The sequence below is a fragment of the Atractosteus spatula genome, chromosome 12, assembly GCF_055471065.1.
Source record: "Atractosteus spatula isolate fAtrSpa1 chromosome 12, fAtrSpa1.hap1, whole genome shotgun sequence".
Classification (NCBI taxonomy): Eukaryota; Metazoa; Chordata; class Actinopteri; order Semionotiformes; family Lepisosteidae; genus Atractosteus; species Atractosteus spatula.
Window position 1 is genome coordinate 5,002,344 of NC_142717.1, and position 19,779 is coordinate 5,022,122.

Genomic DNA, 19,779 nt, shown 5'->3' on the forward strand with positions numbered 1-19,779 from the left:
GAGCTACACACCAAGTGTCAGAGGTGCAAACCCCTTGTGATATGCCTCTGCTAAGGCACTTACTGGTCGTACATTACAACAGGGAACACCAGAAAATACTACATTATTTAAAGATAAATATTTTACAGTACAATTCTAAGCTACTTGTCTTCACTGTAAATGACTGTTGATTGGTGGGGTTGTCGGAAGGCTGCTGAATCAAAAAAAAAAGATTGTCAAATGAGATGCCACTGCTTGGTGAACTGACTTCTGCTAACACATCTGCATGATGTGCGATGTTGCGAACAGAAAAAGCCATAACTTATATTACCAAGATTGTCAGCGTCTGTTCTAGAAAGCGAGCCAGAGTTTGTTCTGGTCTTGCGTGCTTATCATTATTATTACAATATTTGCTGTTTGTCATACAAGTCTTTGTTGTTCATAGCCCCTCTGTTTCGTGGTATTAAAGTGGAAGAGGCCGAATAATCTGGAAATGTACTGTCTCGCCTGTACATAATGAGCTATTGTCAGCTATTGTGCCACCGCCTCATGTGATTCACGTCTTTTTTATTCATCTGGTCAAATTTAGACTTTTGCAATAGTTCTGGTTCTGGTGCCCATTAAATTTACAGAACCACAGAGGTCCTGAACAGCAGTGGGGCCCAGCCCTGGTCCTGAGCACTGACAGTGTTCTGCGTTAGCCTTTAATGATAATTGATGCTTTTAAGTACTCTGCTTGCTTGCTTGTTTAGATTCTTGGTTTGCTCGATAACTCCACATAGTCCTGTGTTTCAGAAACACCTGACTTCAGGTGTATTGTTCCCTGAACTTTAAACAGTCTTTCCTGAACTTGCTTACCTTTTCTTTTTCAACTTTCAGACTGAGCAGGTGATCATTTTATGATGAACTGACACTGATGGGATTGATTCCTTGACTAGTTCAGGTAGTTAAATTTTAGGCTAAATGTGTGAATGAATGGAGATCGTGGAAGCTTTCTGAAATGCGAACTGGGTTGATACCAACTACAGTGTTTGGAGAACTGAAAGCAAATTTATAAATATACCTGAAATGGAAAAGTAAAATCAATTAGCCTGTGATTAAGACCTTGGCTCAAGCAGAAACAGGAAGAAATGGTGGTTCCCTGGGTCCAGGACTGGAAATCACTGCTGTATGTGACTGCTAACCTGAAGCATTTTCAATGCCTCTTGTACAAAATGGCATTGCAGTGTATTCCTGAAACTGCGAGCTAACATATAAATATTTCGGGTTGTGTAGTCAATTCATTTTTCTTAGAAGACTTTAAATTCCACGTGTATATTAATGCAGACTTACACTTTATTCAGATTTCTTAAGTGACCAGCATCTCAACTACTTTGATTTTGTTTCAGTTTTCTGTGTTTCTGGCATTGCCAGAGCTCAGATGGACTGCTAACATAAGCAAGTGCAAAGTGTGCATAGCCGTTTGCAATCTAATGCTTTTCCCCCGCTTTGACAATGCAGAGTACTTTTCATGTAAAATAAATTTAATCAGTGTAAATCCCATATTGAATACCTGCTCTTTCCTTATCTGGGTCTTCCATCTCTACAAACCACCACATTCTGAGAGAACAGGAATACTGTAAGTCATTTACGTGGGAAACGTAAAGGGGATAAAGTGAAAGCTTGTAAATTCAGACCTAAGGTACTGTTACAAGGGCATGAAAAGAGGGAGTTATTCATATCATTGGTTAATGCTGGGGTTGGATGTTGAGAATAAAGATTGAGTGTCCTGTTGGATTTCCAGCACAGTAAATTTATTGTTGCTGGTCAGTCAGCGAATGTGCCATTTTGCTAACAAATGGAAACTCAAGGTAACTGCTGGAAAATCCAGGTATTGAAATTATTCTAGCATAGCCACCACTGAAAGCAAGTCAGTGTGCAGAGCCAACCATAATGACATGGAGTCTAGCCAAAAAGAGTGCGCACAAGCTTCCAATGAAAAACAAACACTTTTATAAACGAAATGGTGACCTTTATATTGGCAGTACAGCCGTTTTTCCCCTAATATCCATCTTTTATGAATTCTGCAGTTTTCAATTCATTTCACATCGTCTTAACTTGTTTCGACAAAGAACACTTTACGGTTTTAGGCAGATCTCTTGGAATAAGTTTAGTTTCTGAGCTGTGGTCTCTTGCCTCCTTCTTAAAGAGCAGAGAATTTTTGAATGTGTTTGATTATCAGTTTTTTTAAACCCAGAACAAACTCAAGCCATTAAATTTATGAAGCGGGTTCTAAAACAAATCCTCTTGCACATGCTTCTATATATTTTGTTTCTGCTGCACATATTTATAAACTCTCCAATGAAGAGTTTGACGATCATTAATGAATTTGACTTAGAACTGTAATGCGTATTGAAGAGAAGTGAAATTGCCGTCATTTTGGAAATGTAATATATTTGGAAAACTATTGAGGCTTGGCAAAATGCAAGAACTTTGCAAAAAAGTACAGCTTTAATACGTTTTCTTTTGCACAACAGATAAAGGTAGCTGTATTTCTAACCCAATCTTAGAATCAAAACTATGTACAATTCCAGTGGCACTTGTGTTTTTGAAAGTTATGTTTAAAAATAATTTTTTATGTCCAGTGCTACCAAACTCAACGAAAATGATTTTTGCAAGGGTCCATTTTAAATTTTGTAAGCAGAAGAATGAAATCTCTTTTGAGAAGTGTTGGAATGAACAGAATATAGGAATTTGACTGAACTGCTCTTTCCAGTGCATTTTACCATTTCAACTCCAGCAAAGACTCCAGAAAACAGGGAACGGCTCAGGACGTGTTTTTGTTGCGTGTATTGAGGAAGGCCGTGAAACACAAATTTAACATGTGGTAATGCTTTTTTCTCTCTCCAAAACTGCCTGCCTTAAGGCGTCTTTGGAAGCTTGTTTTTCCCCACAGTGGACATCATGATGCCATCTTGACTTGCCAGTTGCTGCAGCTCATTGTGTCTGGTGTATTTCATAATTGAAGCTGTCCTGTCTTATGGATTTTTGTACCTATGACAAGAGGATCATAATCATTTAGAAATCAAAACAGACCAGTTGAAACCTGGGTTTGACCTGTTGCTTATTTAGTTTTTTAAATACAGAGTGTTGCCCTGGAGCTTATTCAGGTGTACATTTCTGTTTTCTGTTTTGTGTGAAAAGTAAGCTGCATGGATTCATTTATGAAGGTAAATTTCTTTTAAGCAAAGTGTGTGCAAGATACCAAATTGGAGAACATGAGTTTAATATTAATGACTTAATCTCTTCAGAAGTGGAAATATATCTGTTCAATTAACTGTTTTGGGGACATCATTAGTTTAGATGGCTAGATGTGGACACCTTAATTATTCTACTGTAAGGTTTTTGAGACCATGAGTGATCAAAGCTGTGCACATGTGTTTGCAACTAGTAGCTATGCACTTCATTAAACTACCAAAAGGAAAAAAAAATGAGTGTTGGAAGAAGTTGTCTGAGGTCATGAGAAGGCCAGATGAATCCAAATGAATTCTGGGGTTTCCTTGGAGGTCTTCTTGAGTGAAGTCTTGGTGGAGTCTACACAATCATATGGTATTGTAGTACCTGGTATTCATAAAGGAAAAATCAACAGAATGTCAAAATTACGTTTAAAACCATGTTATGTTTATAACTGATTTGCCAGGTTCAGGAAAATTTGATCCTGCCAGAGCTTGAATGCGAATGAGTAGCAGGCTTCATCATAAAAATAAGACCTAAAGGCTTTATTTTAAAAAATGTCCATGTTGTTCAATTGTACGTAGTAATCTTTTAAGGCAGGTTTAATGTTCCTTTTTGTGTCAACTTTTAGAGCCAAAATTAACCTCTATAAGCCAAAATAGATGCTAACCAGATTAAAAAAAAAATTTCAACTGAATTTTGTCAATACCCACTCCATATATGGTTGATGTTACAAATATTTCCTTACTCCATATTTTCTTTGTCAATTTAGTGTTTTACTTTACATTCTAAATAGGAATGCTTTGTTCAGAGCACTTATTAATTTGAAAACTAATGGCTGAACAACTGGCCTAATTTCATACTGCTACAGCTTTTTAAACTTGTTTTGGGTTATTCATGTACAGTTAAAATCTAAAACTATACTGGTAATGTGAAAATTTGTGAAGTACAAGTCCTCAAAATTCAGAAATGGACATTTAAACCCAAGGTCATTCTTGAGTTTAGAAGTTGTTTTTTTTTTAAACAAGTAACCTAGTGCAAGTTGCCACAGGGGTTTGTGATTGTTTGGGGCCTGTTGAGTGTTTAATAGTTCTTGTTCCTAAATGTTAGATGGAAAGCTTTAATCAGTTACAGTTCTTATCCACTTGTTTAAAATCACTTCTTAAATATATGGCATCTGTTTTGCTTTGTTCATTTCTAGCACCAATACACTGAAAAACCAGTGCACCAGATCAGTACAGTGTAAGAAAACGTAGCCCCTTCTTTTTGAATGTTGAAATGTGCTTGTTGTTTTTTTCAGGTCCCCTCTACAGACAGGAATGCTCTGAGCTCCTTATGGGGCAAGCTGGCCTCTGAGATCCTAATGCAGAACTGGGAAGCTGCAATGGAAGACCTCACAAGGCTGAAGGAGACCATTGATAACAATGTAAATTTTCAAGTTATCTTGCTTGGCTTCTGTTTTAATTACACATGGGATATTTTTTTTCCCATGAACTGGTTTTTGCTGTATGCCAAAAATGAAATTTAATTGGACCAAATATGCTCCAGCTAAGTACTCCTTACTTAAAAGCAATTGTATTGTACGGTTAAAGCAATTGTATTGCCTTAATGTATTTTCTTTTACTCCTACCAGTCTGTCAGCTCTCCACTCCAGTCTCTCCAGCAGAGGACTTGGCTGATTCATTGGTCACTCTTTGTCTTCTTCAACCATCCTAAAGGCAGAGATAACATCATCGATCTCTTCCTTTACCAGCCACAGTAAGTAACGCTAAGCCATTGAAATTATTATTACTGTAAGCCCACTACGGATACATGCCAGACAGCATCTTTCCATGCAGCACTCCCAATAAGAGTTGAAGTTTGAAAAGTAATTGGAGAGGTCTTTTTTTGCTGCTTTAATAAATGCAGTTGAGAGCGGCCTGAACTTTGGTTCACAGGAGTTTGGCAGAGCAGTTATGGGTTTAAATTGTGGTTGGTGTTGCAGCACTTCCAGTGGTTCCATTGGCAGCTGCTGTTGACCTCCAAGTAATGATGTAGACTGAGAAAGTCTTTTAAAAATATATTAGTTGGTGATCATCGTGAGTGGTGGGGTTTCCAGGTATATTGTCCAGATGTCTGAAGTGCATTAAACAAACTTTGCCTCTGAAGTAATTACTGATTTGTGTTTGCTTACATTGTAAGTATTCCTGCTTATAGGACTCATTTGTTTGATAATTGTAAAGTATACCTTTGGATGTCGAATGTGTCCATTTATTATGGGATCATTTCTTAAGACATGGTGAGCTATAGGGATTTTAAACTATACCTTTTTTTAAGAGAACAGTTTAATGTTATTGAACAGATGATTATACTTAATCTAAACCATCACGCTGGCTACCACAACACAGAAGGCTCAAGTATTTGGTTTCCTGTTTAAAAAGAAGGAACATGCTTTTTTATTGTAGCATATGAGAAAAAGGAAAAAAAAAACAGTGAAACCTGCTTAGTAATTACTCTTGAGCAGCTCAATACAGCTGTCTGGACAGTGGCAGTTCACTGTGATTTGCAGTTTCACAGTAAAACCACATACTTTTTCCAAAAAGACCTTCACTTGAACATGCTTGCTTTGGTTGCCATCCAGGTTAAGTGACCAATGGATCTGAATCTCTGAATGTTGACGTGTTGGCAGAGACCTTGCCTAGGCCACATGAGGCCCTGTCCGCCTACTGCATTGCTGGCTTCTGAAGAATACCACTGAAATTACTAGACTTCTTAGCCCCGTCACAGGCTGTTTTAATTTGCTGTTTGGACTCTGCCATCAAGTTCTGTTAACTCTTTTGCTTCTGACCGGTACTCTTTGGTAGGGAGTTCTCACAGTTGTGTCTCAACATTTCCCAACTTGTGTACTGGTACTACAAGAGCTTGGGTGATGACAATATGCGTAATCTATTGATATAAGGATCCTGTTAGAAATATTTGGTCCCGTTTCTCTGTGGTACTGGATAATTTGATGTCCTTATTCCGACTTTTGTGTCTCAAAGACATACCAAATATTTGTAGATGACCTCTATTGCCTTTACATATCCTTCTCCTGAGGTTTGAACAGGTGAAGATAAAGATTAGTTCCGTGCTGAAAAGTAGAAAGAAAAAACAGCCTTTCAGATGTTAGGCCTTTTTCATCTTTCCTTCTTCCTTTGTAGCCAGTTGAAGCAGCTCTTTACTTGCCCCTCTTCAGGTTTGAACCATGTCAATAGTAAAAATAGACTGGTGTCCAGCTTTTGCTTGTAGGTTTCTGAATTTCCTTAATCAGGCTTGTAAATGGTGTGACATGCTGTTCCTTTTTGCATTATGGATCTTTTATTTAGTTCATAGGAAGTATTTAAGCCACCTACCTACCCAGCCCACCAACACCATGCTGTGGTTTTCTAGATGCTATGCTGGGAGAGGGTGGAAACTACATGAATACAGGAATTTTAAGCTTCTTGTACAAGGATATTATGTGGATACATTTTAAAAACATATACAGCAATTTTAAGACATGTAGTTGGTCTTTATGCTTCCATTTCAGCAGCAAGCTTTAGTCCTTGGTAACATGGGTGTACTTATTGTATGACTCATGAAAACACTGAGGAATTATGGTTACACAATATTGGAAAACCTTTATGTAAATTCCACGATGTATCAGATTATTGTCCTTAACTATGAAAAAATATTGTAGATGATACTCTGGTATGAAAAAAATTGATTACATCATGTATTGTGACATCAGCTTCACCTGAATTTTACACTCTGCCAGGGATTTTGTTTGTGCACTGAAAAACAAAATAAAAAAGTAAATGGTTTGAAAGAAAAGCAATACCCAAGATTGGGTATCGGGCAGTCCGATCTAGCCAGGTTCAAGGGCAATTAGAGAAAGAATATTGTCACTAGATGACCTATGATGTAGGTGCAAAGAGGAAAGATAATACTTCTGTAATATTATACACACTCTTGGAGAGTGAAAGCCAAGTTCTACTTGTTTTGCGTCTCATTTTTTCAGATGTGTCATGAAATAGGAACTGTGCACTTTGCTAACATAAGTGTTTTGGGCAAAAAAATCCTCTACTGTTGTACATTATACAGCTCCACATTATACAGCTGCATTCTTGAGATTTTAGTGTAGCAGTCTCCAGAGCAGCTTTATTACATTTTTTTCTATAAATTGTATACCTGTGACATTTTGATTTGTCTGAATCATGTGTATACTACTGTGACTCATCCAAGATCACACAATGTCAGAGCCCTCTTTTGAGATGAAGGTGCATATTATTCAAGAGGGCAGAAAGCTGTGTTGGAGGAGTAAGCATCATATTCAGACATATACGGATAAGTGGAATTTTAAACACTTTGGATGGGATATTAAAACAAGTTCCTGTTTTAAGATGTTAAAATAAATGCTTTCTCTTGGTGTCTTTCTGTCCCTTATTTTTTTATATCAATTTCTTTTGTGTTGTACTGAGTGTAGTGGGCCTTCTGAGCCAGGAATAATAATAATAATTGCTTACACTTTTAAAGCCCTTTTCTGGACACTCCACTCAAAGCACTTTACAGGTAATGGGGATCCCCTCTTCCACCACCTCCAGCGTGCAGCCCCACCTGGATGACGCTCACCACACATCAGCTATCAGTGGGGTTGGAGAGCAGAGTGATGAAGCCAGTTTATAGATGGGGATTATTAGGAGGCCATGATTGGTAAGGGCCAATGGGAAATTTGGCCGGGACACCGGGGTAACACCCCTAGTCTTTTCAAGAAACGCTCTGGGATTTTTAATGACCACAGAGAGTTAGGTCCTCAGTTTTACGTCTCATCTAAAGGACGGCGCGTTTTTACAATATAGTGTCCCCGTCACTATGCTGGGGCATTAGGACTCACACAGACCACAGGGTGAGCGCCCCCTGCTGGCCCCACTAACACCAGCAGCAACCTTAGTTTTTCCCAGGAGGTCTCCCGTCCTGCTACAGACCAGGCTCACACCTGCTGAGCTTCAGTGGGTTGCCAGTTGTGAGTTGCAGGGTGATATGGCTGCTGGCCTATAATCTTGATATCAAATACCAGTGTTTTTATGGGGTACCTTTGGGATGTAATGAAAGTTGGTGTGAACTGTGTAGTGTCCAGGTGGACCTTGAGCAGGCCAAATCTCGGGGAAATCAACTGTTAGCAGTTCCAGTTCCCTGGGCTGTTGAGGCCGTGAAAAGGTGACTTGCTTTTAAAACATTAAAAGGCATAAATTGCTGAAAGGTTTGTGCCAAGTAAGTTATCCCAAGTTCATTTACTTACCATATCAACTCAAATTGAGTTGCTGATTTTCTATTTAGAAGAATGTACAGTAGTTATGGCCATACAATAGCAATGGCAGGGTGCAGGCATCCTCTGTATAGGATAGTATTAATTGAGACATAACTCAATTTCTTGAACTTTTATATCAAATTAGCATGTTGCAAGTTTACATTTGAGTTTTGCATTTACATTGACAATCTTAGAACTGAAAAATACTGACAATGCTTGTAAAATATTTATCTTCAAACTTTCCTTTGTTTTTGCTTTTCACTGTCCATCTAAGTTATACAACATCTGAGACCTCCCTTCATCCACGAACATGTTTTTCACTCCCTCTGTGTTTCATGGTGGGCTGAGGACACTCCTCTTGAAATTCTTCTGATGGCTTCCTCAGCTCCATTATTATCCCATCTGAGCCACACAGAAATAGTTTGACTCGTGTCATACCAGACTTTGAGTCAGACCAAATGACTTTGCTTGGGGGAAAAAAGCTGACTCGTGGTAGCACTTTGTGTCTGATGCTTTTTGTTTCTTGTTGATTGTTTTTCCAAAGGGTTTCTGTACCATGACCCAACTATTAAACTCCTTCTCCATTTCATTTTTTAAAGTTTCTGCTGACACCTGAACACCTTTTTGTAGATCTTGGGCAATATCACTTTTCTATTTTGGCAGGAGTAATGGAGTAGATCTGGGATTAAATTATTATTCTAATCAATGTAAAAGTAGCCATTGTTTTGCATTCTCTAAATTAAGTGCACATGTATCATCTGACAGCTTCTCAGTTTATTCTTGTGCACTATTATCTGTGTGGTCATGATCAGGAGTGAATTTAAATCGTGATAGTACTTGTCACATTTGGAATGGCTTATGGTTACTTTAGAGCCTTGATATTTTAATATTTTTTTTTAGCTTATGTGGTTAACAATTGCTTAAAGCAGAATTGTGAATGTAAAAAAATGTAAACTTTTCAGCTACAGTGCTGCTGGAGTTAAAATAGTACTCCAGATTGTGCCTAAAGCATGTTTTTGTTTCACAGGTATCTAAATGCCATTCAGACCATGTGTCCACACATCCTCCGCTACTTGACAACAGCTGTGATCACAAACAAGGACGTAAGAAAACGGAGGCAAGTCCTCAAAGATCTGGTTAAGGTTATCCAGCAGGTGAGTGAAAACCATGCTGTTTTTTTACCTACAAATCAAAAAAGCAGTTAAGGTTTTGTAACCTTGGAGCCGTTTTTTTTTACTGAAATTAGATGTCATTTATTTTTGTTTGCATATGGATGTTAGCTTAACGTAACGTCAGTGGTGAGCCGTTAGTCTCGTCTTTTCTATGCTCGATTGATTCTTTTGTCAAACAATCAAACACATCAATACCATGGCACGCTACTTGATGCTGAAAACTGGGATTTTGGGAATATGTGACAAGCTATTCAGCTCTGTTTTCAAAGACCATTCCCTGGCTTCCTTCACATAATGACTGGATGAGACCATTGGTTAGATTTGGCTACTACCAAATTAGCTTGATGGGCCAAATGTAATCATTGTTATCCTTCTTATGTTTGTTCACAGTAATATTTCAGCATAATCCTTAATCATTCCTAGAATTAAAATTCAGTCTCCCCCAAAAATACTAGAAGCATATTTAAAATGTTTACTCAAGTTTGAGAGTTAGTGATGGAAATGTCATTTTAGTGTTACTGTTCAATCTTGCCTTGTTACCCTCTGGGTAGCAGCTCAGTGAAAAATCCCTTGACTCATCTGCATATGTGCAGCGGCCCAGGTGTTGCTGAAATTAACCCAAAGACTTGGCAAAGGCTGAAACATGAAATGACAAAAAAGACAGCCTAGGTTGCTGTCAGCCGACAAACAGCCCTCTTTTAGAAAATGTGGGTTAGCGGGTTTTTTTTAAAAAGATGGTAACAATTTGTAAGGTAGTACTGGATTTCTTTACCTTGGGAGCTCTTGTGAACCCAGTCCATTCCGGCCAGCTGATGTGCTCTGCAGGTGCTTTTCTCTCAATGCATTCCATCTGTAACATTCCTAGAGCTCTTCTTTGATGGAAATATTATTTTGAAATTGTATCCTATAATAATACCATTAACATAACTTATCATCCAGGTTGTGAGGGTGGGGAGAGGATTTGTTTTGGTACAAAATGTGCAGTTCTGCTGGCTACAGTATAAAGGCAAATACCTTAGATGAATTATTTTAGAGACAAAACTATCTAGTGCTTCTCGCACTCTGATATGGCATATGATTTATTTAGACAAATGTGGAAGTTTCATTATAAGTATGTTAGCAGGTAGTATGTAGACGGGTGGTTAGGTTCATGGGCCGAAATATTTGGAACTCCACTAAATGTTTTGGGACTCAGCTGTGAGCAGTAAGAACAGCTTGAACAGGATGTGGCATGCTTTCCACACTTGTTGGAAATAAGTGCAATCCAATCCCATTTCTTTTAGCTGAGGTGTTATTTGGGTTAATGGTGTGTGATAGTGAGTGCGTACTGCACCGGCTTTATGAGTTAACGGTAGGATTGAGGTCTTGGTATTGTACAGACTATTGAATGTAAAATAAGTTAGTCTAATACTCCTCAAACCAAATACAGATGCTTCCTAACGTTCATGTTCCACAAACCCTTATGTAAGTCGAAATTTATGAAGTCAGAACACTATGGTAAGTTTGCTCTTAAAAATGTTACAGCACTGTAATACCAAATTACTCTCTCCTCACTTTTTCACACATTGCGCTAGAATGTTTATCAGCTATGATTCAAAGGGAACACTGCAAACGCTCTGTAGAAACTATTCCAGACAACAGGTGAGAAGATATGAGGCAGTGCATAACAAGCCTGAAGATGCTGACCTCAACGCACAAGCTGTCTGCCTCATTCCTCTGCATGTCAAGTATTTCTTGTGCTACTTGAGACTTTTTGTTATTACTCTATGGAAACGTTTTACGCAAATTTGATTTGCATAAGTCAGGGACTGTACTTGCCGCTGTGTGTATTCTTTTGAGGCATGTTGTGAATGTGCAAGGGAGATCATAATATTTTCCCCTTCTGTGTACCTTGTTGTATATTTTTATACCACTGTATATTATTCCAAATGCTTACCAGGATATTGCGCCCAACCACAGCAGCCTGAAAACCTCTTGTAACCTTTTATTTAGATGGCCAATAAATGCTACAGTACAGTAGTTCCTTAACTGTGATAAGGTCAACTGCTTTGAAATGTAAATAGGCATTGTCTATGTAGCCAATTCGTTTAATGATTTAAATATGTTTTCATGAATTCTTCATCCCCCACTTGGGGTCTTCTCGGGACGTCTGTCTTGAATGGTTTTCGAAGCATGTAAATTATGTAAATTTGGGCCGCACTTTTTAACAATGTGTTCTTGCCTGGGGCTACATGTTATTTCTGTCATTAATGGAGTTCAGTTGGAGATACTAGAAACGTATTCACATCTGGGCTGTTAACTCAATGGCCTAGGGTCAATGATCGTAGTGTACGTACGTGCAAACTTAATAATGCCTCGGATTTGCATTACAACAATGTGAGAGGAAGTAGCTTGTACCACGTTATTTTAAATTGAAATAGAAAATCCAGCTGATGTGTGGTCAAACTGATGTTCCATTCCTAAATTCAGATTTAGTAGGATACCTTTGAATGTTTTGAAAGACTACTTTTACACAGTATATGTTTCAAACAGGGTAAGTGTATGTGCATATGAGTGTGAGAAAATTCTGAGGTCATTAAAGGTTATTATTTTAAAGGTTTTAAATACTGTGTTTGGAAGAGAAATTAGGTTTTACAAAGTATGATCCCATCAAGTTTGAATTTTACTTTTATCTGAGCTTTGAGTCTTTGTTTTAATAAAAAAATATCTAATTCAAGTATAGCAACTGTAAACAATGTCCCAGGAGTTTGAGGTACATTGTCAAGAAGGTTTTTTTTTCCACTACGAATCTGAGTGTGTTCTATTTTGAATGCAGTGAAATTCTTTGTTTTGCAAACTAAAGCATTCCACATCCTGAAACAACTTAAGATGTTTTATATCTCTGAATAGCAGTTACCAGTTTTTAACTTTATAAACTAAGGACTACCTCCTAAATACTATGCAACATTACTGTGCTATGTCGCCTTTCTCATCTTAAAACTGACTTTTTTATGGTTGTTGTTGTTGTTTTTAAATAGGTGTCTAAAAAGTTAAAGAATTTTATTTTTAGGGGGTTATCACCATCTTTAAACATGTCACACATGTTTAAAAGAGAATTTAGTTTCTGCAAGAGTTTGGGGGCTCCAGTGGTCTTGGATTAACAGTCTTTATTCTTGTTGTTAAGGAGTCTTACACTTACAAGGACCCAATTACGGAGTTTGTGGAGTGTCTCTATGTGAACTTTGACTTCGACAGTGCCCAGAAGAAACTGAGGGAGTGCGAGTCGGTAAGTGCAAGCTTGGGACGGTTATCCATTTCTGAGAAATGTTTTCTTTTTTGTTTATATGGAATATGACATAGTAAACTTCACTTTTTTGTAGAAAGGTTTGTAGTGCTCAATTGAGTACAAAAATAAAATTTTTAACAGAAGTGTAGTAAAGAGACTACCTTCAAAAGAGGGATAGTACTCATTCTCCCTTTACAAAAAAACATTTATTGATGATAATGCGATACAAGGCTTCATTTTGTTGTTTTATTTTGCACAACGGCTCCTGTCTGTGATCAGGTATAACAGTGCAATTTATACTCTGGAGCTGATTCAGTTGAAGTTTAGCTCGACTTCAGTTACATAGTTACACTTTACATTTTGACTGACTTCTTAATTTGTGTAATGGAATAGGTTGCTCCACCTTCTTATTTCAACCAGTACTGATTTATATGTACCATATTTGTGATGCTGATGGGAAATGTGATTATATCTTATGACAGACTTTCCGGATTATTAATCACTTATTCAGCATTCACTATGCCATAATAAAACAGAAGTACTGGTCATGGTGTTTAAGAATTTAAGCATTTTTCTGCCCACAATCATACTGGAGGTTGAAAACAGAGACTTGCTTGTTTTTGCACCAAACACAGATTTCTGTCTCCCTTTCTGGAACTCCTTCATCTTCTGTACTGAAGGTCTACATCAAAATGTGCCGCTTTGACCAGCCATTGACTAAATAATACATCAGACTTTTTATAGTTGTAGTAAACATCATTACTCATCTTCTCAATTATTGGTCATGCTGCCCTTTTGCACTCTCCATGTTTTGCTTGTGCTTATCTGGTGTTACAAACTGTTTGTAGCGCCATGTCAGTTATGATTCATAACTGTTCCTAAGTGTCCTCTTGGTTCCTGAGTCATGGTTACTGGCTCTGCTGGGCTCTGATTGTCCCATCTGGTAAGCACTTAAGAATAAATGCTTCATTAGCAAAGACGTAGAAAATGCTAACGCTTTCAGAAGCTCATTGAAAGAAGAACTATCTTCCTTTAAATAGGTACTGAGTAATACCTTCTTGCCACTAATACTCCAAGTAAAGATCTGAAACAGAAGTTTGTCTATAAACACACACTCTTTACTTTCCCATAGTCTTGTAAACTGGAGAGAAATGAATTGGTTGTTTTGTCTTCTGATAGATATGAGTTGTGCATGCATTATTATATCATACATGCTTTGTGAATGGTCTTTTTTTTTCCCCTCTTGGGTTTAGAAGATGTTTTTTAACAAATGCAAGCTCCTTAAGGTTTTGTTATTCAATAAATATGGCTTGATAATTTCATCCAAATAAAATTTTCCTGCCAAAATTTTGAATAGAAATCTTTATCTGTATCATCCCACATTTCACACCCTTTTAACTGCAGTAAAGGAAAAAGATAAGTTGATATGATACACTTAATGATATGGCAGCATATCCGCTTTCTATACTAAGGGTGCTTGAACTGCACTATAGAGCTCACTCTAGAGTTAGAACAGGTGTATTACTGGTTGACATGTAATTTATATCCAACAATAACTGTTTTACATTTTCTGCGCCCTGATTTTTATCATTACTCACGGGTAAACCAGGAAGTAGTTTTTCTGAATGTTTTAACGATTTTGACCTCCATTAAGTGCAGACTTGAAATTCTAACTTTAGACTACTTGCAGCCTTCTTATCTCCATTTCTTAACAGTACCCATTAGAAGTGAGGAAAAGTTGACATGATTAAAATGTTCTTTCAAAGTATAGGTTTTCAAAGGCATTGGCTTATAATGAACTTCACATTTCTTTCATTTTTCATGTCTGTCAGTAGTGAACATAGAAATAACCTTAACTAATTTCTAGATTGCTTATGACTGATTTACTCAGTAGTTGCTATGGATAAGTGCAGTTACTCAGAACTTAGTGCACCCTTGCCTTAGTATTAGCTTGTTGGGACATTGTCTTCTCGTTTATCATCAGAAAGCTACCAGTAGTGATAAGTTAAAATCCCCCCGTAACTGATATTGACTTGCACAGGGTTTCTGTTGGAGCACTGCTTTTCTGTTTGACTTGTATGTATGTCATATGTGCATATGAAGTCCAACCACTGTAGGGGAAAGTCTTGGAAAATATTCAAATACAAATTATATATATATATTATATATAATTTTATTGATGGCTTTAATATGGCACATGGAATGCATTAAATAAATAAGAAATCCAGTCTAATCCATTGCTACAATATACATTGAGCTTTTTCTGCAGTACCTAATGAACTTTTAAAATGAAATTAAACTGAAGGAAATAGGCCAGACGAAGTGTTGAAATTATTTGATTGATGTTTTTTGCGCAAAAACGTGACCCATACCAGATATTCACATTGAAGAATTCTTATCAGTGCTGTTTATACTTCAAATTAGTTTCGTAATGTGGGTGTTTGCGGAACCTAAACAGAAATTGTGATGCAAAGCACCAGGCTTTACTGAACACTAGTAATAAAATGACATCTTTAGCTCTAGTAAACTTTCATGTCTATTGTTTTTGCTAGTGGTTAATTAGGTGTAACCTCTCCAAGGCTTACCTTTCCACCACAGGGAGAGGCTATGTACACAGATTGGTGTCACCATTGCTGTTCAACAGGTGTTCAACGACAATCCGAACTGCAGTAGTTGGCCAGGGCTTCACATAGTTAACCTTGATAATTTCGTATTCGTTCAGGGAGTCTGTCCATCAGTTTTTTTTAAAACACCCACAACTGCATTAAAGTGGTCATAAGGAACAGTTTTAATAACTACAATATGGGTTTCACTTGTTTTAAACTATTTAAATGACCATTCAAATGTAGTTTCTTGTCAACAAATATTTTGGCTTCTCTTGTATGAACTGGTATCCCGCTGTGCTTTCACAATGATTTCCCATAAACAAAACGCCGGGAATGCCATCAGTACAGTTTTGGAAATTAGGGCAAAGAAAAATTCAGCATTTGCTAGGTAAAAATTCACTATTGAGATTCTTTTTATTTAAAAAGCATAGAAATGAGAGATCCTAGCTATATTTCAAATGAATTGTCTGTTGCCTGCCTCAGTTTATCTCAGGCTGCAGAAGAGGAGATGATTTTATCATACTAACGTGACCTATTTGTATGTTTAACATATTTAACATGGAGGATGACGCATTGTTCCTAGTTCTTTTTCTCTCGTCAAAAGAGTGCCATGTAATTTATTTGATATGTGAAATGAGGAGGCAGCACTTTTCGGAATATTGCTGTCTGGTTCTGTGCCTGATCTAATTTGACTGGACTGCAGTTCTTGCATGTGTTTTTTCAAGCAGAATAGCTGTCAGATGTTGGGCTAGCATTTCAGCAGTAAATGGGGCTCATTGCCTTAGATAGTATAAAAGGCCACTTTGTGCCTTTTCAAAACTAGTTCATGTATGGCTTTAAAAATCCCAGATGACAGTAATTACCATGCTTAACTCTTCGCATTTTATCAGCTTAAGATAAACATGGTCAAACTTGAAAGACAAAATGCTGGATAGCGACATGCAATTTGGATTCTTTCAACTGTAATGGTAGAGATAACTGTAGAGAAAACTGAAGCAAATGAGCGAAAGCACTGAAATTGTAGACCTGTGATGAAAATAGACAGAAGTCATTAAAATGATACGTATGTTTGTTTTTGTACTTGTGTTTGTAGAGTAAAGAATTTGTGTTAAAGACAATTAAACTTTGTCTAGGTTATCTAGAAGTTTGTAAATTTGTGTTATGGGGGTGCATGATTGAATAAGTGAGGAGATGTACATTTTTTCATGTTTAGTACTTGCCCTGTGAAAACGGTCAAATGAGACATTTGGATCAGCTATTGTCAATTAGTCAGTTCAGTTGAAATCTGTGAAAAGATTAATGTTGATAAGAAACTGTGGTGAATCTAGTAGTGTAGTTCATTCCCATACTTGTTTGATGTGGAGACTCTGGAATTCACAGATTGTGGTTGAATTCATATGGATTGAGCAGCTCAGGATTTACAGATAACTTTTTATATTCAAAGGACTTTCAGGTTTTTGCCAAAATAAACTGCTTTGTAGCTTAATGAGTCCGAAATGTCTTGCTGGGATTACTCTTTTTAAATGAATTCCAGCATTGTGGTGTACAATATTAATCACATCTTAGGAAGAAAATGGACCGCTTTTTCAGTTGTTTTCCCCATAGTTTAGTAAAATATTTTTTACTTTATCTGACAAAAACAATCAAATATGAAGCTGAATGGATATGGAACCATAGTTATTAGGCTTAATTTACATCTTGCGTAATCAATATAAAAATTAGCACTTGTTGCTTTATAGTACTGCATATATATCGAGTCTTTGAAATATATGGTTTCCTGACATTCATTAGTTTTTTATTCTGTTTTATCTTGCTAAAAATAACATGATTCAGGGCTGTTCCGCTCCAGCATGTTTCTGTTCTTCAGCTTTTTTATTGACAATGGATGGTTTGTACAGCTATTAGTCACCTGTATTTAAATCTGGATATCAGCATTTTCACCTGTTCATTTTTCATTTCAGCCAAAACAAAGATTACTTTTGCTACATTTTTTCTAGTTCAAATGGGTTTATAGAATATCCTTTAACGCACTGCTGGCTTGTTTGTGTTGCAGGTTCTGGTGAATGACTTCTTCTTAGTGGCTTGTTTGGAAGACTTCATTGAAAATGCTCGTCTGTTTATTTTTGAGACTTTCTGTCGTATTCATCAGTGTATTAGCATCAGGTGGGTACAAAGAATGTTGTCTTTTTTTCAGGTCATACGGTAGGCAAATGTAAAGATTTGGCATACAACATGCCCTTTTAATATATTGAAATCCAAAATTGTGCAACATGTACAGAACTATAACCCCTTCTTTATTATTGTCAGAAACATGCTTGGAAAATGCTTTATTTTGCACTAGATGCAGATGCATGTTTTTATAACACTTTTTAAGGTTTAACAGCATTAACGTTGTGTCAGATTACAGTGATAGTAACATTTTGCGTGATTGCAATTTTCCGAGATGTCACGTAGTCTCTAACATAATTACCATTAAGTTGTTTTTTTACTTTGTGTATTCCCGTGTCTGACTACATGCCATAAGCACATATTCACAAAGCATACACACATTCTCATTGATATTCAGATATTATAAGATTAGAGGAGGATAGCAACAACCTGTCTGTATAGCTCCTGGATGGAGCCAGCTTTTAAAGTGAAGTTCATTACATCTGATAAGCAAGATGTGCAGCAGTTGTCAAATATCATTATTTCTCTGTGGGAATATACCTGTCATATACAAACAAAAGGTATTTATGAATTTTTTCTTTACGTAGTTTTTTTTTTCAGCAGGGAAAAGATGATCCTCCTGTGTGTTGGCATTAGATGATTTATGAACCTTAAGCAATTGCAGATAATTTTTCACTGAATATACTGTAAGATCAAGTGTTCTTTGTGAAGTGTAAACATCTAACCTCGTAAAATGCAGCCGATGTTACATTAACATGGGCCATGGTGCAAGTTGCTCTGTTCCTGCTCAGCGACGGGAGTCCCTCTTATCGATTTTGTGCTTTCTTGGGGGTGGGGTGGGGTACTGAGGTCTGCCTGTCATATTTTTCACTTTCTGGGGGAGGCAGGTCTTAGGATTGGCCCCCTGTGCTTCACCACAAGACCCCCGTCAAAGCTTGGCCAAGGAGCTTTTGCACTTCCCCTGCAATCTTGTATACAATCTGTGTTGAAGGGTGGCAAAATGTTCTTACTGCAGTGATGAGCGGGAGTAAGAATAGATGCTATTGCTCTCACCCCCAGTCTCTCAGTAAATACATCATTGCTTGCACTGTTGTGACCTATAGTGTACATGCTTATGTGCAGTTTATATAGAGATCATCTGTCTATGGGACACGTTCTCAGAACAGACAGGAATGCCGGAATTCTGCATACGCAAAGTATCCAAAGAAATATTATCCAAAGTTATGGTATTTGCTTTCTTGATCTGTATAATTAAATATGTAACCTGGAAAAGGAATCTCATGAGGATTACACCTCTCCATTACAAGGGCATCAAAGGGAGAGCACAAGAATTGGTGAGCCTCATTGTTTTATAGAATATTTTTGGGGAACAGAATGTCTTTGCAGATTCACAAAAAAAGTTACGTTCTGTATTCTGTAAGATGAAGACTGTTAAATGAATAGCAAAAAATGCAGCAGTAACTGGGGGGCTGAAGTGGTATTTTCATCTTGGAAATCTGCTTTTATGTAGATTACACAGCCTAGCCCATGTAAAAGGTTTTTTTAAGGTTATAGCACAGTTATAATTAAGCTTAAACTCTGGTTAAGTAATGGCCTCGCAAACAAGCATTTATAGCTTAATGTAAAGCAAGTATTACCTAGCAGTGAGCACTTCAGAAACATCCTACCCAGATACTGTTTTGTCATAGGAGGTTTGGTGATGTTTGTCCTCTGATTTTTACTCATTGGCATAATATTCACTACTGCTCCACTGTTGAAATTTGTCATTTTAATTCCCTTCATATACACAATAAATATAACGAAAATAGATGCTGTGAAAATGGCAAAACTCTGTTAAAATCTCTTATTTCAAAGTATTCATAAAATGACTGAATTAGTTCACTTAGTGAGATTTCTGTGGCTTTCTTGTTAATAATTTTAATAATTAGTTAATAATAATATTACATTATTTTGCACAAATGCATTCAGTTAAAATGTAACTGAATGAAGCCTTCAGTCCTGTTTAGTCTCTGAAAAGCCTCTGGCCAGTTTCTCGTTAATTCCACTGCGATTTTTCTCTTGCGGAGCAGT

General features: G+C 37.1%; 1 protein-coding gene across 1 annotated transcript in view; it reads left to right on the plus strand.

Annotated features, from left to right (window-relative positions):
• The window catches only part of LOC148822588 (eukaryotic translation initiation factor 3 subunit E-B), a 47,673-nt gene that overhangs the window by 15,418 nt on the left and 12,476 nt on the right, over positions 1-19,779 (plus strand). Inside the window, exons 6-10 of the mRNA XM_088929212.1 lie at positions 4,493-4,618; positions 4,826-4,950; positions 9,525-9,651; positions 12,833-12,934; positions 17,594-17,703. Of these exons, the coding sequence (XP_088785338.1) occupies positions 4,493-4,618; positions 4,826-4,950; positions 9,525-9,651; positions 12,833-12,934; positions 17,594-17,703 (590 nt within the window). The remainder of the gene's footprint in view (positions 1-4,492; positions 4,619-4,825; positions 4,951-9,524; positions 9,652-12,832; positions 12,935-17,593; positions 17,704-19,779) is intronic.